At 36.2% G+C, this 25459-nt stretch overlaps 1 protein-coding gene across 1 annotated transcript in view; it reads right to left on the minus strand.

Moving 5' to 3' along the window:
• The window catches only part of CNOT2 (CCR4-NOT transcription complex, subunit 2), a 47984-nt gene that overhangs the window by 6198 nt on the left and 16327 nt on the right, over nucleotides 1-25459 (minus strand). Inside the window, exons 4-15 of the mRNA XM_010184809.1 lie at nucleotides 19586-19652; nucleotides 16187-16334; nucleotides 15379-15561; nucleotides 12663-12742; nucleotides 11442-11567; nucleotides 8760-8884; nucleotides 7114-7234; nucleotides 6846-7002; nucleotides 3457-3518; nucleotides 3311-3360; nucleotides 2389-2489; nucleotides 1697-1841 (exon numbers count right to left, since the gene is read on the minus strand). Coding sequence (XP_010183111.1) covers nucleotides 1697-1841; nucleotides 2389-2489; nucleotides 3311-3360; nucleotides 3457-3518; nucleotides 6846-7002; nucleotides 7114-7234; nucleotides 8760-8884; nucleotides 11442-11567; nucleotides 12663-12742; nucleotides 15379-15561; nucleotides 16187-16334; nucleotides 19586-19652 — 1365 coding nt within the window. The remainder of the gene's footprint in view (nucleotides 1-1696; nucleotides 1842-2388; nucleotides 2490-3310; nucleotides 3361-3456; nucleotides 3519-6845; nucleotides 7003-7113; nucleotides 7235-8759; nucleotides 8885-11441; nucleotides 11568-12662; nucleotides 12743-15378; nucleotides 15562-16186; nucleotides 16335-19585; nucleotides 19653-25459) is intronic.

Raw genomic sequence — 25459 nt, forward strand, 5'->3', positions numbered from 1 at the left:
AGATGGAATCGGCTCTACTCTTTAAAAAAGGAAGGATGTAGTGTGCTAATAAACAACTCAAGCACTGGGTGCTGAATTTCAGGACACCACTCAGGAGTCCAAACAGAGAAAATAGTGTATTCAAAAGTAATGCTTAAGCATCAAGTAGCAGCTTCATGCATTTACTACAGGTAGAAAAAGAAGAAACTAAAGCTGTTACTACCCTTATACAATTGGCACCACTTCCTCCTAGTAAAAGAAATGTTGTTTCCACATAGTGTAAAAACTCAATTCCACTGATAGAAGAACCTGATTAAACTCTGAATAAACAAAATACCTAAGCACATGGAACCACAAAACATAGCTCCAACAAGCTGGAATCGCATCTGTTGAGTTCAAGGCTTCAAGATTAATTTGGTCTGATCTGTTAAGTGTTTTTTAGAGAAAAGGAAGAGTGTGATACCGTATCTACAGAAGGTCTGACATGGAATTTTTATGTTTGCTCCAACATGTCAGTTAAAACTTGAAGCACAATCATCCCACATCCATAAAAACCTCATATAACCAAATTTAAGTGGGGAATTATTTTCTTGACAAACTCTCTAACTTAGACAGGCTCTAGGTAGGTGTAATGGTTGTACATATATTGTGAATGCATTTTTTTCAGCTCCAGCTAAAGCTGGCTGCATCACCTTGGAGGGCAGGCTATTTTCAAAAGAGCACATCTCTTGCCAGTTTAGTCAATGTTAGCACTCCTGATCTCTCAAATAGTGTTTTGGGACATATCTGCATTAGAAAATAATCTTTGTTTTAGTGGAGAAATCACAGAAATCAGGATCCAGCAAGGAAAAGGCATTGTACAAGATGGTCTTAAAAGCTGGAATTGGAAGTTGGATGGTCTTAGGAAGATGCTGAAAAGTAACTATCTTTGGGGGAAGGTAGAGAAAATGAAGCACAATTCTAGTAAATTCTTCAGCTAACAAGTAATAGGTGAACGTTACCGACAGTACTCATGGACAGAAAGGAATGAATAGATTATCAGAACTGGGAAGGGAGAAGACTGTAGCTTTTGGTATTTTTTTTTATGCCTCTTGGCCTGGAATACAGAAAACAAGCATCATGAAAACATGCCTCCACCGTAAAAGAGGCAATTTATTTCCAAGTGCTCTGATGTTCAAACAACAGAGCACAAAAGTCCTCTGTATGCTCAAGGAGAAACATATCTGGGGAAAAAAAAAAACACCCAACAATCCAAAACACCCTAAACAAACAAACCAAACCAAAACACTCAACCCCCCTCAAACATCCCATCATACCTATTTTTTTAATTTCAAAGTGAAATGTGGTAGCTCCCTATTGAATTTTCTAAGACAAAACAATAAAATATCTGCAAGTACAATTTCTTAAGTGCCAAACAATGCTTTCTGTTCTTTAATTCTGTACTTGAGGAAAGTTTTCCATCTAAACAGAACTCCCAAATTCTACATCCTTGTACCTCCCAAGGAACACAGCAAACTGAGAGACATCTCCTTTTCCACAAAAAAAGCAGTGTTCTAGGCAACCTCTATTCCCTCACACATCAAAAATTAAGATAATGAACTTAAACGGTAGGTTAAGGAGTTAGCAATTTTTAGGGAGTAGGTTGGGTTTTACTTTTGCCCTTTTAAAAATACACGGTTGACAGACTTAAAAAATCTGCACAAGGGAAAAGAGATACCTTAGCTACTTTCCTCCAGTTAAGACAGTCAAAGAAGTAATATGTTCCCCTCTCATACGTATTGGTTTTCATCGTTGGCTCCATGCCGGGTGCCCTGGTGATCCATACTCGCTCTTCTTTGTGGTATCTCCAATCCCGGTTAAATCTTTCATTTTTTAATAGGAAGGAAAAATAATTTCTGGTGTTAGTTGACTGAATTTGACTTCATAAAATACACTTTTAAGGGTTTTCATCAAGACTACATAATGCATTCAAAATCAAAACAAAGTTTCTAAGACATCCTTACACCTGCAATCTCATACCTCTTCCATACAATTATTACACCTCAAACTAATCACATATGAAACTTAAAGAAATCTGGTAGGTTCAAAGAACAAATTCTTTTTATGATTATTTACTGTTTTTCATTTTCTGAAGATAAGTTAGATGGTTAATGATGACTGGCACCTGCTACTTTTTCACAGTGCTTCATAATAGTGTAAAATTTATGAGACAGACTTTTGATTTCCACTATATCAATGGAAAAAAAGCATAAAATGGAACCAAGGTTGGAGGAGGTATTTTTAAAAGAGCTTCCAGCTTTATACTGACTCTTTTCAGAGTCTAACTTGTTGGGTTTTTTGCTTACATCTACTACTTTGTTACTGCAATAGATTAAATCATATAAGACTGACAAAATAGTTTGAACGTACAGCTCTACTGCTGCTAATAGCTGTAATACATCTCCTCCATTCATGTAATAGAGATAAAACAGGAGATCTTCTCCATATCGGCCAAGTTTTATTGCAGCCAGCTGCAAAAGATTGAAGAAAATGAGGATGAAAAATCACAATAGATAAATGTTTTAATACATACTATCCCACTTAAATAACACAAGGACACATCCAGAATGTGCTTCCATCCTAAGTGTGTTGCAAATTATATTCTAATACACAAGAGTAATAATTATTGAAACAATAATTTTTCTTCACTTTTAGTTAGCTTTTCAAACTTAAAAGATACAACAGAAAAACAAACAGAAGTAATGAATCAGCAAGACAAAATTTTCCCCCTGCACCTCTGTGTATCCTCATCTACTTACTTTTTCAATAAAAAAAATTATTTACATGTATTTGCTCACTTCACACTCTATTAAGTTACAACTTCTTACAGTATTTCTCAGCGATCCCTCTTTCAGAACTACAACAGTTGAAAGAAAATACATCTAAGGAGAAGAACCCTTATTTATGAGCAACAGATAAATGTGAGACTATCTTGAACCACAATTCTGAGCTTATATCAAGAAGAAATACCTCAATTTAACATGGCATTTGAATACTACAGTACGTGGATTATAACAAACATCTGCCTTGCATGAAGGGCATACTCTAAAAACCACAGTGTGTACTTTACCTAACCATGCCCATTCTCAGTTTTGTTTTCCCCTTTCTTTTTCTAATGTGGACTGGGTGTGTAATGTGTCCAATTAGCTGGTTAATGAATCACTGTTCCTAAAAAGATTGAGGGTATCCATAAAAATGCACTGATTTGAACATTACCTATCTGAAAGAAAATTTAGAAAATTATGGGTAATAAATTAACAAAAAATAAGCACACACACACACACGTACTCACCTTATCCCTAATGTGAATGTTAGTTAAGTATTCAGATGGAACATGGAAGTCTAAAAAAGAATCGGAATTGATGCAACTATTAAGACATGTAAATGAATATAATTTGCACATATTACTATATTATTAAATAGTTATTTCTCTCTTACCTATGTCTTGAGGTCGACAAGGTGACGATGCCCAGGGTGATGCAAATTTGGGATAAAGATTTCTGAAGAAAAAGAAAAGAACAGATTTATCAAAATGAAAAACAAAACCCAAACCAACCAACCAAAAAACTCCCATGACCAACCCTGTAAACCTAAAAATCGCATCACACAAACAAAATCAATGCCTGGGGTGAGAAGAAAGGAGAAAAGGAAGTCCACTAGTACACCTACTTAGAGAAGTTACATTTATTTTTTATTAATTTTCTTTTTAACACATGGAATAAGATTGTGTTTTAACTGCCAAGGGAATCTACAGGGTCAAGATTTTCTTTTAATCTATCATTTTGGTAACTTAAGTGCCAGGGATACCAACTCTTTTTAGGGAACCAATTTTTCACGGGGTTTCAATTTGCATAGGAATAGCTGCCACAAACCTGGTGACTTCTCATTTATTAGCCTATGATTTAAGAGTGGGAAAAAAAAGCTTATACTGGCAGATATATATATCTGTTTAAATATATATATATTTAAACTAACCGGTAAAGACTTAAGAGTAAAGTGCAGTGACGAAAAATAAATTGAACCCCAGCACAACATGAACATAAGTTTACTATGATTTAATACTTTTTTTCATATAGATTTTGCTAACATATATTAAAAAATATGGAGCCATTAGTTTCATAAACCTTCCAACTCTACTACAACGACTGATGTACTGAGGAGTTTTCTAATTGACAGGTAAAGAAGTTAAAAAAAGTACTAAGCAAAATGTACTTTAGGCATGTAGCTACAGCCTGCTTTTAGTTATCCACAATACCATGCTATTGGTTTCCTACACAAAGAATTCAGGATTTTACAGACTCAGACTGCACCTCTGTATGCAATGAAAACTGACGAATTTGTGCACAGTGTTCCCTCTATGATACAAATAAAACTCTACTAATTTAACATTTTTCAAAGAGCTATTGGACAGCTTACAGTCTATTTGATGAATATTTCAGAAAGCTTCAGAACATGAACAGCTACATAATCTCTAAAGAATTAAATTAAATAATACAATTTTTTTTCCTTTTTTTGTTTATATAGAATTTTAAGTTATCCCAAGGGATTAAAAATATTTCTTAAAGAATTAAAAGACTGCACAGGCGACACATAATTATTCTTTCAACAACTGAAATAAACCTTAACCAAGCTGCACAGAAAATCTCTATAAAACTAGGAGTTAGAAGGGTTAATTCAAGCCATTAGTGTAGAGAATTCTAAAAGCCATTTATTGTGCTAAATGTTTAAGTCAGATGCATATTTTTACCATCAGAAGTACCTCACAAGGCAGAAAATTATGGCTTTTCACATGTGAAATGCTTTTAGTTTTTCAAATGACAACTCATACGTAAGGTGTAACATAAGGCAAGATGGCAGGTCACACACTGAGAAATGCACAAGCTGTTTGCAAAGCTTTTCTGTAGGATAACATAAAACCAACTTTATGACACAGAACTGTCTGGATTAAATATTAACCCTATCTCCTCCATCCAAGACCCTAAGTACCCTATAAATAGTAATTAAATGTTAAAAATGTTAAAAATCCAGCTATTTACAGCATAACTGCTAAGGAAAAGCAGCAGCATGCCAGGTAGAGATACATTTTATGTACAAACATACCCAAATAATTTGGATACTGTATTCAGGAGCTCCATAACACAGCTACAAGTCACCACAGCATCAGAGTATGCTCCTCTACAATGAGCTACTATGTAAACCTAGGAGGTTTTATGTAGACTTTTCAGTAGGTATGTTAAGCTTTATTACAGTCATCAAAACTAATGAACAACATTGAATAAAATATGAAATAATATCACCGAAAGTAGTATCACACTATACACTATTCTGCATGCTGACACCTAGAGAAAGTAGCTATATAACCAAACTACATGGCCAGATTCTACCTGTGCCTAGGAAGAACTCAAGAACTCAGATACAGATATACTTGAAATTATTTCAGTGAGGAAGGGCATCCCACTGTCAGCTGATCAGCCTCAAATTAAGTTTGAGCTATCTGAACAGCAAATTACTTTATTGCATAGATCCAGGAGACCAGTCTCCCAGTGAATGCTGCAAGCTCTGGGACTGCCAAGAAAAAGCAGCAACCCATGGCCAGTAAAAATGTTCCTTATGAATTCTCTTTCTGTTGTGGGAGAAGGGGAAACTACTGGATTCAAAGGAGAAGTGACCTGCAAGACTAACACTACACATGAAGAAGACACTGCGTTAATGTAATACATTCTGCAAATAACTAGTCAATCGACTTTGAAATAATTTTAGAAGTGCCAACATCATAACAATTTGGTTAAGTTTTGATGCAAGCTTTATAGAAAGAATTTCTGGAAGTGGTAATTTCTACAAAGTTATGACTCTAGAAATAAAGATATAAAATAATCCCAAGTATTTCAAGACAGAAAAATCAGGAGCCAGGTTTCCTATGCTTTTCCTCTCACCTTGACATCTATATTCTGTCTTCCCTGAACTTGTGCATACAGAGTGCAGCTCCATATAAATTCGCAAAACATGAAAACTGTGCAGGAGTATCTTGTGTGGTCTTTGCTTTCTTACTATATTATGTGCAAAACTTAAAATGCATTTACTGCTCTGTCAATAAGGCTAAGGCTGTGTAAATCTCTGCTGAAATAAAATGATGGGAGACTCTCAGCTGAAAGTTAGCATACCAGAAATTGAACTGCTCTCAATTACAGTCACCTAGAAGACAAGCAGTTTTGTCCAAACTGGTCTAGGTTTCTTCTGCAACTAGCAGAGAAAGAGAGGCACCCTGGGCTGGTGAGTCATCTCACCTATCTTAAGTGCTTATCTTACCATTAGTAACTGTTTTTCTCTCCATTGCCTCTACGGGAAATCTAGATGAACTTAGGTTCATTGACTGACTGAGAGTTAACTACAAAACCACGTTTTGATTTAAATTAATCTTTGGTGCAGACTAACACTACAGATGCTCTGTTCATTATTACACTAATATAAATCAAATTTACCCCCAAATTGCTGAGAGTTAAGTGTCAGGAATATTACTATTTGAAAAATAACCTATATATAGAATGTATTAACCATACACTGTTAAATCCCTGAAGAAAGTTCTAAAGAAGTTAGGAGAATAAGCAAATTCATTAGGTTTATTGAAAGCTTGCCTAACAAGATCTCAGTATGTCTTGAAGCACAATTAGCTTGTTTATAAAAATTTTGTTTTACTGTCATCGTGTTTTCCAATTTTATTTGGCAAAATATCTTGTGGGTTTGACAGTCGTGTGAGCTAAGTAAGTCTATTATGAATGACAGCATAATAAAACCCAAACTGAAGATAATACTAAAAACCAGAAACTTACTCAGGAGAGTTGAGATTGAGACCTAGTGTTGTTAAATCACTTCCTAATGCAAGATGTACCATTCCTGGATCTGTCTCTGCTGCCCTGATGAATGTTAACAAGCCAATCATTCCAAACTGGTCCGTCACCATCCCTTGAGGAATGTTGGTAACCCGACCTAGGCAGAAAGAACACATTAATTTTCTCCTTTTAAGAAGTGGAAGAATCCACAAGGTGATCCAAATGACCATCAAAATTTTTAAAGAAGAAAAAGTGGAATGACACATACCATCAGGTAACACCTGGATCCCTTTTTTCTGCTGGTTGTTATTTTGCGTAGTTGAACTTTTGTCTCCAGGAAACTTGGGCCCATCTGTGCTGGATGATGTTTTGCCTGATGTACTCAAATTCTATTTAGAAATAATTTGCAGAGTTGGTATGATGGAAACAAACCAAAATGGAAAAACTTGTTGACCATCAAGCACTCTAAACCAGTATGTCAAGTTACCTTGACAAATGAGGCACTAAAACAGAACCACGCTGAAGCTCTTGAACTCTGTTTAATTCCTAAAGTATACCTGACATACAGTAAGAGCTACTAGAGAGCCTACAGCTTGCAGTCTAAAAGGATGAAAAATGTTTTACATCTGTGTTTGAATACACAATAGATAGCCCAAGTGTCTGTGACTAGATGATATTTTGGAGCCATCACGTCACAGATCTTTCCCCATACAGTCTTGCTCCTGCATAACACTCCATGATACAGCCACAGATAATAACTCAAGCCAATTTCAGGTGCAAATGTGCCAACTGTATGTTACTTGCAACTATCAGGAAAGAGATGTACACACTATGTCTGGCAAGAAAACTGTGACTGCATCCAGGAGCCCATATACTGATACGATACCTTCCATAACTACTATTTCTTACCCTTTAGTATTCTTTAAAACAAGTCTGCAATAACAAAATGTAATCAAGTTACTCCCTCCTTCCTTACTGTATTCAACGTGAACTGCATCAGAACATTTTCCACACGATACACTTGACCATAACATTTGGGGGCTAGGCTTTCCCCTGTCCCTTTTTTGAACAGTTACATTTGTCAGTTTTCACAAGCTTGTAGTCACATCTACCACCTGCTCATCACTATGCCACACTGATTGACATATGTTTTGCAATTATGAGTAATAAACCAATCAGAAACTAGTACATTTTGTCAAATACTGTAAGAAACTTTTTTGCCATCCAAATTCTATTCACCTTTCACTTGTAATAAAAAGCATTTTTATTACAAATCCTTCAGAGTCAAAAATGAAAAAAGCCCATGATCTTCTGATCTAGGCTATGTATCTAATGCATGGTAAGAGATACAGTGTATCCTAGTAGTCTACAACATACTCATAAACGTAATGGTCTCTATTAAAAGAGCTTGCTCCCCATGATTTCATTTCCCCATCAAGTATTTTACCTTGAAGTGATATTGTGCCGCCTAACTTTTTAAAGGATTTGACATCTTTGAAGAAAGATGTTAGAATGGGTAAATTACTACTGCTGCTGAGAGGCACCAACAGTGAAAAATGAGCTGGGATTGGTAGAAAAAGAAATTAAGAACTGCAAAATTGAAAAAAAAAAAAAATAAATTCTTAAAAAAAAAAAATCCTGAGGTGTTGCAAGTTCCTCCCTGGCCCCTCTCCAAAATACAAAAGGATACAGAGAAGACATATGAAATGAAGAAAGCAAGGTCACAGTGACCATCCTGAAAAATTCCATTTACATAGTTATATATCAAGTGCTGCTTATGCAAAATTTGTTGGTAATTTAGAGGAGCAAACTTGAAAATCTTATATTACAAATATAGTCACTGCCCATTTTAAAATACTGCCATCAAAAGAAGTGTGAATACTCAAAATGACAGAAGATTTAAGGTTTACTTACAGATTTATTGTCATCATTACTCGATGTTGGGTCTTTGTAGCTGGAACCTGGTAATGCTGGAAAATCTTCATTGTGTATTGAAAAGTCCTGGGACTGCTCACTTGCTGGTTTTGTTACCATTCCAACTATCATCAAAATGAAAGCAGGAATAACATTGAACAACTGCTAAGTAAAGAATTTCCTGCTGTTGATCTTGCTTACTGCCCACTTTCATTATATGCAAGTTGTATAGCAGAAATGGCTTTCAAAAAAAACAGGTAAACCAAAACAAAGCATTTTCATGTAAAACATCCACACACATTAGACTAAAGCCTCTTATTTAAGTGTGAGCTGAGAAACACTCTGGGTTAAATTCATAGACACATCTACTGCTTTAAGAATGAAGCCCAGTACTTTCACCAGGAACAGCGCGTATTTTGCACATCTAAATAATCAAATAATCTTTACAGGCATTATTGAAGCGGTATTTAAGGAAATCCACTGATGAAGGAAGGATGTACTGCTTTTAAGATGATAATACATTTTTCCTCCATCCCCTAATTGCATGAAGAATTTCTTAGCAGAGTCTCTTTAGAAGCACATATTCTTAAAGGATGCCCAGCTAACTTGCAACAGAACATATCACCAATGGAATACTTGCCTGTGACATAAGAACGACTCCTACTTTCAGTATGAAAACTGAAAGCATTTAGCCTGCAACTCTCAGTGCTCTGACCCTAATTTAAAAAAAGTAGGCCAGTCACATTGGAACATGGATTCTGACTACTGAAAAGCAACATTCTTTTTTTTCTAATGCCAGTTAAAAAAACCCAACAAACCAAAACAAACAAAAAACGACCAAAGAAAAGCCCCCACACCACGCACTGAAGGGCAAATATTCTTTGCCCTTGATTGCCCTTCAGTGATTTGGTTACAAACAACACTGCACTAGAGGAAAAAAAGACAGCAGTAGTCTAGGGCCTATTTTTCAAAGATTCTTAATAGATGTTTAGGATCTAAAAATAGTTCAGTAGATGACAATATGTATGACTTTAGTATTCTGAAGTTAGAGATCAAAGTTCCTTTATTTTAAGAAAAGAAACACTAAGTTAATCTTGTTTCTGCTGCTTACCCTTTTCATCCAAGAATTAAGATATTTTCCACTGATAAAACTGATTTCTTCCACAATAGAACTGATAGTGAATTAACTGTCTTGCATATTCTCATTCTATCTAAAAAGTTGTTTGAAGTCTAATTTTCTTAAATAAGCTAAGAATAAAGTACATCTCTATTCAGTTTCAAATCTTTTTTTCTTTATCACAACCAAAAGTATTCTCCACTTTTTGTTGCTAAAGAGTGTCCAGTTCATGACATATCCTTATTTCTTGATTGTTTCTACCACCATACACATGCCCTGCACTAACCAATTGCTCAAGATCACTCTTCAGAAAGAGAAAATTCTTTCCTGGCTCACCACACAGCCATGCAAACAGCTATGCTAGCACCAAAGTGGGGAAATGGTGTAAGCATGGGTGCAGTTACAGACTTTTATGCAGCAATGCTGCTGAATGCTGAACTCCAGCTCCATGCTGAAGTACATCTGTGTGGGTCTCCTTCTCACCTTCTATCAGCTTTCCATGTAATGGCTTCTCTTTCAGAGATAGATAAAATTTAATGGAAACCACAAGCTCTTCACTCGCAGTGTGGCTTTTCAGTGTCTTTATTTGGGGAAGTGACTTTCCTCTGTGTTTAGGAGCACTTCAGTTCAACTCCTGTAGCTCTTTCTCACAGCTATCTTAAGCAAAGGGCCCTGGTTACACCCAATCCATGAGGCTACTTTCTCCTGATAACGTGGTATCTATTATTTCTCTTCAATTAAAGTGGGAGATATCTCTGAAAAACACTAACTTTTTATAGTTGCAAAACACTGGGTTATTTTTGGTTGGAAATTTGACAAGTGTCACAAAAATAACTTTATTGTAAAAGCAACTTTTCACAGTAGCTGATATAACATGCATGACAAATCGACTAAAGCAGTAACAAAAACAAGTACTGTGCCTCACACTAAGCTTACCTGAATTTTTTCCAGGCTCAAATAATAAGGTTTGTATCCACCTTAAAGGTTTTTCCTTTTATTATTTTTTAAGCTGTTCAGCAAGGATTATATAAGACACAGACTTGGAATCTGACTGATAATAGTTAATACTTAAAGGTTCCTTTTTGAAATCTATGTTCATAATAAGAGTCACAGTGAACAGTACTACAGCAAGTATTACCAATAAACAAAAAGAAAATACACAGTATGTTTACAGCTGCTGGCATTTTACACAATACCACCTCTAGTAATCAAATATTATTTCTAAAATTTACTGCTCAGACCTCGACAGTTCTTGTAAATTAGAAAAGAACCTATTACCAAGAAATATCTAGAGTGAGCAGCTTCAGAGTAATCATACTACACAGACTGAAAACCCCAGCAACCTCTATTGGCGGAGACACTACAGGGTAGGAGTCCTAATGCTTACAAAAGTCTGCGGAGAACCTCCAGTCACAGAGATATTGATTATTTATTTTGAAAAATGAGACTTAGGAGCTCAAATCTTTGGCATTTTTGAAAAGACTACCTATTGTCTTATGAACAGCAAAAGTTAAATCAAGCAAATACCAATTTCATTCTAAGAGCTTTCAAAAGTATAGTCTTACCATAGGGTGCCCTTCCAGCTAAAGGGTTTATTAATGGAGTTGGATTGCCACTTCCTTCCCTTCTGTTTCTGTCTGCTAGTGCTGGAAAATCTGAGAGGTCCAGTCCTGTCACATTTTCACTTCCATCTACAATAAAACCAGATATTTTAAATTCTTTTACATTTTTTACTCAAAGATTTTCATTACGTGCAAGATAAATGTAGGATATATTTTCTTTCTTCAGGTTGATCTTTTTATTCTTACTGTAATTATTACAAATAATTACAGCCTCTATGTTACGAGGCTAGCCTAAAGAGCATCAAGATATTGGGGTTGTTTTTAAACAATAGCTAGTCAACAGTATTTGGGAACAAGGCCTACTCATTTTGAATTAAAGAATGCACGCATAAAATACAGGCAGACTATCAAAATGACAGTACCAGGATAGGTCCTGTTTAAAATTTAAAGAAATCAGAGAGGTGATAATAATCCATATTAGCAGCAGCATCAAGAAGCTGATTTGTCCTTAGATGATGTAAGATAAAGCTGAAGCAGCTGTAGAGCCAATGCAGTGCAAGTTACATGGGAACATTTTTTGATTTGCTGCAGAAAACACTACATTGGCGAGGCCAGAGCTGCAGCTCTATAAAGATGCCACAAGGTCCTAGGGGATGCCCAAACCCTTTACTCCTGTGTCAACACCACCTTGAGTTGCTTCACATACACAGTCACCCACAGAAACAACAACATGGACAAACCTAAGGCATTTATGTACAAGGGTATTTTCCTTTCTCTAGTTCATTAAATTCAGGTGAAGATGTAATTCCCAAAGAAAAATCACAACTGAAACAATGAATCGAAAGGATCACGTTATAAACCAGCTGTTTAAAAGGAATTGGAGATACCAAAAAATACCTTCCTATAATGGTTTTGTACAAAATGGATAAGTCTTTCTTTCTCTGACCCCCTTTTCAATTCCCTAAGTCTGTTTGCATTTCTAACCAACCAGATATAATCTACAGTCATGTGATGTAGAGTGAGTATTCTACAGAATACTTTCACTTTGTCTTCAAAAGTATTAAAATCCACCCTTATTATGTTGTTATTTTCTCCAAGAGCAGTGCTGTGAAACTTACTACAAGGTTGCACACCAACAGAACAAAGTACATTCAATTAGACTTATTTAGTCAAAAAAAAATCTCTACTGTACTTTAAGATCAACATTGATCAGAATCAACTCACCTGTTCCATTAAAAATGTTACTTGATAAGGAGTTATTCATTCCAAATGCCTGATTTCTGTTCATTCCAAATCCAGACATACTGTGAAAAAAATCCAGGAAGTCAGACAAAAGGGTATACATATTTTTTAATTTCCAGTGGAAGGCATTAAGGGGAAGAAAAAAAAAACAACCCTAAGACATTTAAATTAATTTGAGCTTAAGCAATCCACATTAACCTAAACTCAGTTTTTAGTTCTTTTCCTTTATACTTCTGAAAACTCCGAGCAGCAGCAGCAGGCACTGCTCAATCAAGACAACTGGAACGACTTCACAATAATTTAGTGTTTTTAATAGCCACTGTCAACCAACAAGCTATGACAAACATGACTGTTTCTCAGTAACTTCATACAGAAAAATGAAACAGTAGTAAATGCACTAGTGAAAAGTCAGACTGCAATCCATTTGTTTGCAGGTAGGAAACTGGATCATGGAAGTGATCAAGTTTGTCATGACTCAGTTATAGCTGAACAGTTACACTGTGCAACCATGATCATGTACATGTGGCACTATTACAAGCACAGGGATGGTCTCTGCCACACAAGGACACCACAGAAATTGAAGTTTTATACAGTCAGGCAAAAACGTTTGAAAACATCTAAATATCACAAAGGACTACTGTGGTCATAAAGACACCCTCACAAATTATTCACTTCATTGTGTACAAGCTGGAGATGTTGAGAAGCCCAAAGCAGTCCCCAGCTCAGTGAAATTCTGAATTTCCAGCCTGTTGGAAATCACAACATTCATTTTTTCCCCTGTAACCAGCTGGAAGTTGATATTGTAGAAGTTTCTGTAAATAAAAATGTTAAACTTTATCCTGGTGAAAATTTTACCTACATAGACTTTTTCCAGTTAGAAATCTGAAGCATTTTACTCCACTTTGCAATAGGCCTAAATGCTTCACTTTGGACTGAAACATCAAGAAAGGGAACAGTTAGCCAAGACTGGTCCTGGCATGCTTTGCTTCCCCAAGGTGGTGTATTTGAACAACATCCAAATCTTTGACACCTTGTGCATCTGAAGAAACACATTCTTGGTATCATCTGTGAACTATAGGCCTGGTGAGAGCACCAACAGGAGACAACTTGATCTTCAGGGCATATAATCTAGCCTGATGACAGACAGTATTTCTCAGGCAAGGGGTTTCTTCTTTGCTTTTAATTAGAAATAACAATTCAGGGATACAAAATTAATTAGGCCAGAAAATGTACACTTCTCTACAATAATTTTTAACTTGTTTTAACAGTGCAACTAAGAAAGGGAAAGTGAAGTAATTTTTATGTTCAAAAACCTAAAAGCTTTCATTGCCTCAACTAGGCAACCATACAGAAAACACTTCTTGCAGGTCACATAATACATGCACCTGCCAAGAAAGCACCATACATTTTTTCCCTCGAGTATAATTCAAAATTTTGTCAAAAACATCAATTAACAATTGGATATGTACTACTACTATACTTCTGTATACCATAAACTGTGGAATAAGAACTTATTGTTCTAGTGATACTTCCTTCTCAACTTGTAAAAACTGTAGTTTCTTGAAAATGAGATATACAATGCAAATAGTGAAAGATGAAGATTTTAATTCAAATGCTCCTACAGACACAGCTTTCACTATCTACCCTGCAACTGAATGATACTTTAACAAGTACTTTCTATACATATATCCATCTCCAAAATTATTGTCGTCTGTAGGTAGAATTTCAAAATATATTACTACTTCAACCTTTTGTGATGCTCAAGTTTAAAAAAAATACATTTTATGCCTTTGTCACAGTGTGAAACTATAGAACTAAATAGCCTGACCAAGTTTCAGATAACCATGGTATTAGTTTTTCACCTTCCTTTACTCACTTTATAAATACTAGATTGGGTTAGAGGTGGCATCTGACTGCCATGAGCTTGTTTGTGCTCTCTATAAGAGTCAGTTCCCTGAGAAAGGGCCTGACAGGAGAAAAAGTATGAAACTGGGAACACAGAAATGGTGAGGATGTGGAATGAAACCTGGAAAGCAGTCAGCTGTGCAAAGCTGTGACTACACACGTTAAATAGAATTAACACATTTTTTACTACAAGTTTATCAGTATGAACTAAGCATAAACACAGCACCAAAACATAGTTAAAGCCTAATCATTTATGATGTTAGAATCTTGCCCAGAGTTAGAAAAAAGCAGAAGTGATTGAGAAGTTTTTGGCATCCAAATGAGCACCAAATCCTTAAACGAACAGCAAACCATTGCTCTCTGTATTATTACAGAATTCATAGAAGTAAAATACTAGGTCTCTACTGTGTTTGAACCAGTTAACTATTCTTCCACAATAACTACTGCATTTTAAAATTTTGCCTTACTTCTTCCCAAACTCAGAGATATACAGTCTTAAAATGGAAGCGTATCTGCAAAAATCAAGATGTATTTATGTTTAAAAAAACAAACGTGGGAACACATGACAAACATCCCCAATTTTAAAGCAGCAGTAGTAAAAGTTCAATAGTCAGAAAAAGAATTTAGCTTAAAGGCCAACAAAAGCTTGTGTGAATATTAAAAGTAGCTTCAAAGTTTATTGGCAGAAGATGAGAACACACAAAGCAGCTTCTGAGCTTTATTCTAAGATTTCCAGAGCAGCATTTAAGCTTGTCCACAGCTGTAGAGGGATGGTCCGACTAAACAGCCTTACCTGTTCACAGTAAAAGGTTGTCGAGAGGGTTGCTGCTTTGGCATACATATTATGCTTGGAGAGCTTCTGTTGGGGCTGCCTAACCCTGAACTGCTCATGCTGTTTGTCCTGCTGGGAATTCCAATGCCCTGACCAACCTGGGAGTGGTTCATCATATTCCTAGGATTCATAGGCAATATCCCCCTGAAAGAGAAAAACCATCCACAGAGATGAATCTGTACAATAATATTTGGTTACTCATTTAGATTACTACTGTAGGATGGACTCTGAGCTGCTGCAACTTAATTTGTGCTTAGCATCGATACAGCATGTTCGGATTACTCTATAATTAATGTAGTTTGGGATTTCTTCAGAAATACCAGATGATCCATTACATACTAATCAAGTCCTTAAATCAGGTTTAGATACGTACTTCAGTATTTCATTTGAAAAGGTGTTACAGCTCTTTTTTTTAACGAGTGCTTCAGATCTTCTACCTTAATATTCTTATATGGTGTATGACATCTGCACAAAAGTTTTAACCGTACATTTACCAGAACAATCAAAAACCAGCCTCTTACATTCTGAAGCAGAATTTGCCAGCAATTGGTCCTTTACACACAAAAATCAAGTACTGTCTTACAGTAAGTCCCATCTTACTGTTTTACAGTATTATTTCCCTAGCACAGGCAGTGCTCAATAGAAATGACTTTTCTTCTTTTTTTAAAATTAATCAGACTGTAAAGTAGTCGAGGCAAAATATGCAGAACAGTTAACAAGCGCTCTGCAGAAAGACACAATGGCAGAAATATTGGCTATCAATAAATACCTGCTCGGAGATGGAGGCGTGTGAAGTGACATTGTTGGTACCCCTGTTGTTGGCGTTACGTGGCTCGGTAACTGAGTGCCTTGTGATAAGCTGCGATTTAACTGAGGGGTATTGTTGCTCATTCCCCTCATTGGAAGGCCTAGTGCACCTATTGAAAAAAAATTCAGAGGGGTGGAGATACAGAGCAATCAGGAACAAAGTCTTCTCCATCAGGTGTAGATGGAAATAACTTATGCTGACAACCTACTAAAAAGTGTAATGACTGAAGGAAAGTGCAGTGTAAAAACTGAGTCCTTGTTTGCACAGTAGAAGTCAGATTATCTCAAATTTAGCCCCATTTTTGTTAAACTTCAGGAAGGCCCTAAGGAATTTCTGCATTTGAGTCACTAACAAAAACAGCCTCAAGGGAAACAAAATTTGAGTTTTTGATGAGGACGTGGAAGTCTACAAATTATCTCCAAAAAGGCAGCATTTTGAGAAAATTAATAACTGCACTCAAGGATTACAATAATTACTTTTGAACAAGCTGGCATTTATTTGACCAGTATTGAGAACGCTATCTTGTTAAAAAGTAAGCAAATCTTTAATAAAAAAGAAAACTATTATCATTTAGTTAACAATAACATTGCTTTTACAGCAACAAAAGCAACATTTTAAGCCAGTTCTTTGTAAAGTTTAAGTTGCTTCTTTTTGATAACAAAACTTCAGTGTCCATGATCCAGTCAAGTTCAATCTTTTGAGAGAAGAAAGCAAGTAGAATTCTAACTGCCCTCTATTAGCATTTAGAAATATACAGATGGTTTTTAACACTGTGATCAAAAGTATTTTCTACACAAAGAATTGGGTGTGACAGATTGAAGTAAGCACTTCAGTGAGGTAAAAAAAAGAAATCACTTCAACTCGGAACAGCAAAAGATGACCAGTTGCTGTCCTGTCTCAAAATGTCCTAAAATTTCATGAAGTTTCTCATCATTCTCGCATTACTTTTCTGTGTTTATGAAGTTTCGAAATGATGTTCAAAGACAAGAAAAAGTAACTCAGGGCAATATATCAACAGAAACAAACCTAGCACATTACAGGTGATAGCTGTAAGTAATTGTTCCTATTGCTTTCGTGTAAGGCTGCTGAGGCAGACTCACAGAACTCAAACCCTTATCTTGCAGACCAAACAACAGAAAAACTATGATGAACCAGCACTCTCCCATGGTAGCTCACCCTTGCAGAAGAGCTGAATGCACCAGTGTATAATGTGATTACATACTAAGGATGCAAAGAATGGACACAGCATACCCCCAGGTTATTATTTTGGACAATAAAGAAACCTTCCAACCGTTTAGCTTTCACACTTTAAGAACTGCTAGCTGTGTCCTACCCTACAATTTGCAATCCAAGAAGCTTCCAGTAACACTCAAAGTTTTGATAACACTCAAATTTCTCTCTATACATTCAGATTAAGAGGCAGTGTGACTTGCTATAACAGGCCTCCTAAGACTTCATTAAATGGTGATTACATCAAAGTGTTCACTGTAAATATTTTGGCAATTTGCTGCATCAGAATAATTTCAATGAGCAAAAATATATATTATAAATAATATTTCACACTGATTGAAATTTTCAAAATAAAATGGTAGAGAAAAAACACATACGCTTCCAAACTAGATACAGAACCCTGAAAAATATTCAGGTTAATTTTGTGCAGGCATTTGTGTCAGCAAAGCCAGTTTTACCCTGATGGTTATTTCTTAGTCATTCACTTTCGCTAAACTAGAATTTTGAATGAGTAGGGCTGTTACAGTAACGAAGAACCAAATTCATGTGGCTGGCAAACAAGGGCAGTTGAAATACTCAGCGTAAGAAAAAAATATAAATTTCTTACTCCTCCTTTTTCCACTTTTTTAACTGAGACAAGAGATCTGCATGGGCAGTATTGGAGGCTGATGAATTTGTGGCCAATGAATCAAGCGGCCAATTTCCTGCCTAACAGTTAAGTAGCATTAACTCTATAACACGACATCTTGCTTAATGACTAACTGCTACCAACTTAAACGTGTATAGGCATTATCACCTTCGTTTCTCCTATATGTATTTTAATCATAAGCATTGACTTCAACACAGAAGTTCCTCACCCCTTTTTCTCGATACTTGGTAGAATCTGAACCCTGATAATATTTAGTTTCTGGGTTTTAGCCATGTATGTCTCCATGTTAGAGAGATTATGTCCTAGGCACCACAATCAACTGAATGAACAACAAAGTTGATGAAAAAAAAAATCTTAAAAATAAACAAATAAATGCAAAAAACAGAAAAAATAAACTATTTCATTATTTTTATACAATTAAGTCTGAAAGGTTCAAAAGTGCCAGATTGAGGACCCAAAAAGCCAAGAACCAAACACGGCTCTCCGACTGGCTAGAAACTGCTCACATGAATCTCAGTAGCATAATCAAATGCCAATTTGTATTACATGGTCACTCATCAACAGCTGCTGAGAAAGGGAAAAAAAAAGACTATTTTTTTTACTAGATGAAGAAAGCTAAAGGAAGTTGTGAAGGCCATGCATCTAGCAGACAAAGCTTTTGCTAAAAACATCCACACTCTCCAAAGTGCTCTGAAGACACCTTTTTTCTGCAAATCTGAGTCAGATGCACTTGGCAAACACCCAAGAGCATACAGTGGCAAGAGAGAGATGTTCACAAATCCGTTTTACTTGTGTAACTGTATCTAACCCTGATATTCTGAGTTGCTTTCTGGATGTACCTCTCAGCTAGGAGGAGGTTCAGCTCTCAACATTGGCCCTTAAGTCAGGTGGCTGACGTTACTCACTGTTTCTGCTGCTCTATAGGTCTCCTAGAGCAACAGCATACACAAGACTGGCAGATACAGGAAAAATCTTCAAGATATCAGATAGAAAAAAAATGGTGCAGAAGGCAATAACATTACTGGCGTAGATCTCTGCCAAATGCAAGTTGCCAAGCACATACACAAGATTTAATTTGCTCCTGCAGAGCACAAAATATCGGTTATAATTTAAGGTATAATTTCCTTACACATTTTTCCGAACTAGGCTCATTTTAGCCCAGCTCACTTTCCTTAGGTTTTCCTTCAGAGATCCAGTTAAATCACAGACATTCTTTACAGAATGATTATATTCTGATATTTAAGAGACATACAGTGTCAATATATGACACCTTGCATACTAAACACTGCAAAAATGCACACTAAGCAAAGCAAAAAAATGTAACCTCAAAAAAACCTCAACTAACACACAAATAAGACGACATAATGACTTTTTACAATCACCAGAAAACAAAGCCATGTGCATGCTGTCTATCCAAAGAGCATGAAACCAGAACATATCTAGCATAAAATAAACATATCAGCAATGAAAAGAATTCTTACTTTGTTGCCCGTATAAACTTGCCCCAAACTGAGACAGCTGACCTGATGTTGATGGTGATGCCAGCATCTGAAATGTAGGAAGAATAAAAGGTTATTAAAAGACACAAAGATATTGTGCCATCTTGCTCTGAAAGTTCACAACAGTATCTTATTTTGCCAGGAAAGCCAAAACAGCAACTGAAAACTTCTTTTAAGTCATCAAAAGTTTTAGAAACTCTCCAAAATATCTGCACAGTAACAACTGTAACAGTATATTAAATGTCAATGAAAATGTATTACTTTACATGCATAAAACCAGACATTTTTTACTTGTGAGAAATAGCATAGAGGAAGAAGATCTAAATGCTTCCAGTTTTAACACCCTTGTAGCTAAGAGACGCATTTTTACATAAGAATAAACTATTAAAATAATTATTAGTTATTTATATCAGATATAGGGCTTCCCCCCTGCAAATCATGCATCACACACTTGTATCAATCTCTGTTCAAGGTAGTAACAACAACTGCAAGGTTTCATATAATGCTAAAATAGCAAAAGGTGGGACATGAGTGGCTAGGTAGCAGTAGGTATATAGAAACAGACACAAACTTCAGATAAGATTCCAATGTTAAATTATAATGTACCACCCTAAGAGCTAGCATCATGCTTGAATAGACCACAGGAATAGGTAAGATGTACAAGTGTCAGAAGTAATCTTTCCTGTTCTATCATACCCACTTTAGAGACATCACATTACCAAGTATTTCCATTAAAACCTTATTTGTCAGCTTCCAGACATCACCCAAGAAATGTGACAAACTAAAGGAATTCTCAAGAAGAGTAAGATTTAAAAGGAAAAATAAATCATGATCTACAAAGAAAGACTGAGATTTGGGGGTTTCATACTTCAGAAAGAAGGCAACTAAGGTAGGGACACGACACCAGACTTCCAGTCACTGCTGTAAGAGGAAAAGAATAAACTACTCCCTGTGCTGCTGCAGAAGCGGAAAGTATTGAAAAAATTGAGAAACAGGAGATCTAGGCTACGTATTTGGAAAAAAAAGCCCTTTGCAACCAAGGACAGTTAAAGACTGGAACATCCATCCTCGGATGTTTTTAAAGAACAGAGTGGATGCTCTCCAACATTAGGCTGAGCTGTTTGTCTCTCAGAGAAAGGAGAGGTATAGTTGACCTAAGCCACCCAGCTCACCACAGAATATACTACTTGTACCTATTAATCCACAGGCAAATGACTGTTTAGTGCAGGAGTGTGGACTTGGATCGAATTTTATGATGGTTTCAAGGAAAGGAATGTCTTGATTACTATACATGTAGGGATTTCAAGCTTTTCCAGCTTTTTCTTCTTTTTATCTTTTTTTCCCCTCCACTTTTACTGTGATAAACTGCAAACTGCTTTGTTGACTTAATCTAGACAGATGTAAACCCCAAACAAACCTTACAAACGGAATCTGCTGATTTTCCATACTGGGGCCAAATCTAGATGGCAGAAATGAGAAAGATGACATGCAGGGTACGCACTAAATATCAAAAGTGGCATTCATGTCTGTAAATCACAGTGTCTTTATGATTTTTTTCATACATACAGAAGACATGAGAAATTACAGCAGGCAATATAATCAGAAAGTATCAGAAATATCATCCCAAAATACCATGTACTCAAACAGTTTTTGAGCAAAATGTGCATATTTGACAGTAAGCAACTCCAGCAATAAACATCCACACTTGCATACACAGGAGGCTTGAAATACTAAGACAAAAACTTCTTGCAGAAAAAAAACTTAACTAAGGTATGGGTCAAAGTGGCCTGAATTTTTCCTTTCTTAATGAAGAACTGGCTGTGAACAAAGAGAACAAGTAATGCAGCCAGAGAGAAGTACATTTGTAAAACAAATAAGGTGATCCTGAGGACCTAACGTAGATATCGTATGCATTTCTAACCAGAGTTAGCCAAGACTAAAACACCTGATGCACTGGACTAGTTGCCCGCTAGTGAGAGCAACACATTTGGTGCATTCCTGGAGCATCTTTTCCAGCCTACTTTGATCCAGAAGGAATCAAATTCACTCACACCAAGACTGATTTGCAACATGATCCAAAGGATGCTGAAGTGGGGACTCTTGGGAGACAGACTTCAAAAGCACACTCCCCATCCAAACTATGAAACTGATATTTGTTAAACATTGGTAAGAGAAGTCTTTCCTTTCAAGAAAGGAAAGGCAAAGTCAAATGTCGAGGTAAAAAAAAAAACTAACCAAACAAAAAACCCCAAAAAACAACAAAATTCATTCAAGTTTGACAAGTTGGAAAACCCAAGAACATGTTGCAAGGTGTGACAAACTGTAATTCCATGGAAAGAATTACAGAAAAAAGTTATGAGACACCTTCAGAGACAATGACAAGGGCACACATGCAAAAAATCCCAAACCAACCAGACACTGAGATAGAAACAGCAGTCAAAAAGTACTACTAGCTTTGGGACAGGTAAGCAAAACAGTGAAGCCAATGAGATGATCCTGTAAGAACAGCTGCTCAGGGCATTCAAAAATTGCTGTGATGGCATGTGATATAATAAGCAGAAGATGGTATAAAACTCAGCATAAAAACCTTCTATTTATAACATTAACTTGGAGTAAAAATAATAATAAAAATTTAAAAAAAAAATCACAGACCTAAGAAGTAGCAAACTACTTGAAAGAGAGGAAAAAGAATCCCATCTCTTCTACCTCAAGTAGTACTTGATTTTTAAAATTCAGTTACAAGCAAAGGAATGGCAAATAATATGTAATGAACACTGCTTATTAGAAATTAGATTTTCTTTTGAAATATTGCAAAGTAGGTCACCTATATTGTGCCATTTGCTTTTACATGAAAAGTTAATTGCAAAATGACTTGTAGAAAAACCTTTATAGAAAACAGTAATAAAGACCACGTATGGAATTCAGTAATTCTAACAACTAGTTTTAAAGCCATAACATATATAGAACATCAAAGATAACAAGCCTCAAGAAGAAATAAATAAAAATTTCTGTGGCTCTGTTCCAGGCTGACTAAACATAGCACTTCTCAAATCTCATGGAGCAGGAAGATGCTGTATGGGTATCTCACTTATTGTGTCTCTAGTTTATGTTGTAATTTGCCAAAAAAGCCTCCTTAGTATTAAATACTTTTTCTGGTCATAACTAAGTAAGGAATAGTTTCAAATTTTGTCTTCCTTTTCTATTATTTCCATATAATACAGGTCAACAATAAAAACAAGTATATTAGTCAAAACCTTTACCTGTGCTACCAGGACTTTTATTTGCATTCACAACCTCCGAGACACTATTATAATGTACTTGAACTTGGTCTACCAAAAATAACGAAGATTCAAGATGAATGTTGTTGATAGTATTAAAAACATTCCCTCTAGCATTCTGCAATCATCATTTTATCTGACTGGACTACACCAGCCACATGACACACAAAATATAACAACTCTCCATCAGTGTACTTGCAACGGTGGCTGGAAGTCAGTCTTTAATTTCTTTTAGTATACAACATGATAATCTGAATAAAAACTAAAGCAGTCTAACCCTTAGGGTGACTAAAGCCTCTTCCAGTTGGAAAGATCTCTTAAGCTTTACCTAATTATGTCAATATTCTGGGGGGAAAAAAAAGCTCAGAATTATACCTGTAGCAACCTTTGAAAAACAAAATATACCAAATTACTGAGATCACGTCAATGAACAGCATATTCTAGCAGTATGTACACAATACCAACTTTTTAAAACAAGTGCCTAGTAATCTTCAATAGAGTTAAAGAAATTGTTAAACAAGCTTCTGACACCTGTAGCTTATGCTACAAAAAACCCTCCACTCTCCAAGCTTCGGCATTTAGATTTAAATCAATTTGCCAGTGGTTAACAGCTACAAAACCCAGTTGTGAAATGGCACGGGATTTCTGTTTCTACCCCAACCTCGGGTGACTGAACCAGACAGACTGTCGCAATTGGCTTTTCCTGGTACGTGCTGTTAGGAGACAGAGAAGGCCTAAGACTTGCATCTCCCACAGGGCAAGGAGACTGAACACGCAGGACCTTGTGGAAGATGAAGGGTGGACTTTATTCTGCTGGCGTACAGAAGGAGCGATGCTCTGTGCTGGCAGGCTGAAAGACTGAGTTGATCACAGCCAACTAAGATGGAAACATCACTTCACTCACAAGTCTCAAATAGCCACAGTGCAGTTCTGATCATGGAAGATTCTTCTCCTAAATTCAAACCACCTGATGGTCCCAGCAGATGGCCCAATTTTTCTGAATTGATCCACACCAAAAATCAGTCTGGCATCACGTGCTATCAGGGAATTTCCTACCACTAGTAATGAACAAGATTTTACTGTAACTGCTTTAATTAACTCATGATGGGTTTATAACAGCAAGTTTATTTAAGAGTGTCTACCAGTCTTGAAAAGAACAGCACCAGCAATTGCTTGAATTTGCCAGAACCGTGAAAAACCTGCTGCATCTCACAACCCTCTGGGGACATTGTCGAACCCAGGGCCATTCCTGCCTTCCCTCCTGTACTGCAGCATCCTGCCTCTCCTAGGCAGGCCACCAACTCACGGTGGGGACAGACGCCTGTCACCATAACTGCTGTGGGGGCACAGCTCGGCATGCTGGCACCAAGAAAACTCAGAAAGCAACGCTGCCGTGAAGGCTGCTATATGATGCTGTTATAGCCTAAGGCTACTTTCGTGAACACAAAGCAAGCTGAAGTTAAAATACACCAATCCAGCGCTACAAAGTCAACTCTTAAAAGCAAAACATGTCAGAATAAGCAAATAAGTCTGAGAGTAATATCTGGCCTGATAAATGATGGGTTTCTCACAGGTGCAAACATCAGCACCATTTTGTATTTGCACTACTTGATGTCTGGTATCTGCCATCTGTGCTGCACTATTTAATAATAAAACAGCCGACCCACAGCCTCAAAAGGAGAAAGTATTATACCGATGTACAAAAATAATAAAATCAAGCCAACAGATAAGAGATTTTAAAAATACAGATTTTTCTATACTCTGAGTATAATATTTAGTATTATTATTAGTCCTTCTCTAGGTTGCAAAGCACTTTGTAACAGTGTTCACAAAATTCACACACTGCAAGAAAATATTTCCAAATCTTTAAATCCGAGACCAATGAAGCAATTTTGAAAGGCTTATATTTGCTTGGTATTATTTGCAAGTGAAAATTGCTATTGATATAATGCTATTTGTGAAATATAAACCCAGATACAATACTGAAAAATATATGAAATTTTATTCAATCTTTCAAACATTTCATCATTTACGGTTGTGGTTTCCTGCCTCCAGTGGCACTTGGGAAGCACACAGAGGTAGAACTGCACCGCACTGCAAGCGCCACCTTTTGCATTACATTTATCAGGAATTTTTTTGTTGTTGGCAGCAGTATCTCAAGATCTTACCTTTGAGGGACAGTGACATTATTAACTTGAGGTTAACACAGCTATTAAAGTAAAACTGTAAAAACAAATTCTCCCTCCGTAGAGAGATTCAGTTTGATGTCACAGTGTATTAATGAGCCAAAAGATGACTGAAAACTCACTGAAAGCTGCTACCAAAAATGCCATTAGCAATTAAGAGCCAGGACAACAAAGCAAATATTTAATTTTAATTAAATAACCAGTTGCATACGAAAAGCTAAAAAAAGCCACCCACACACTGAGCACATAAACTACCAATATTACAATACAATACTCTCAGTGAACTGAATTACTGTATAACAAACCATAACCTCCCCCTTCCAGATTTTATGCATGGAATTAATCTGGTCTGAGGAACCACTTCAAATGCCAAAGATGACATACAAAAACTA

The sequence above is a fragment of the Mesitornis unicolor genome, unplaced genomic scaffold, assembly GCF_000695765.1.
Source record: "Mesitornis unicolor isolate BGI_N332 unplaced genomic scaffold, ASM69576v1 scaffold30525, whole genome shotgun sequence".
NCBI classification, from domain to species: Eukaryota; Metazoa; Chordata; class Aves; order Mesitornithiformes; family Mesitornithidae; genus Mesitornis; species Mesitornis unicolor.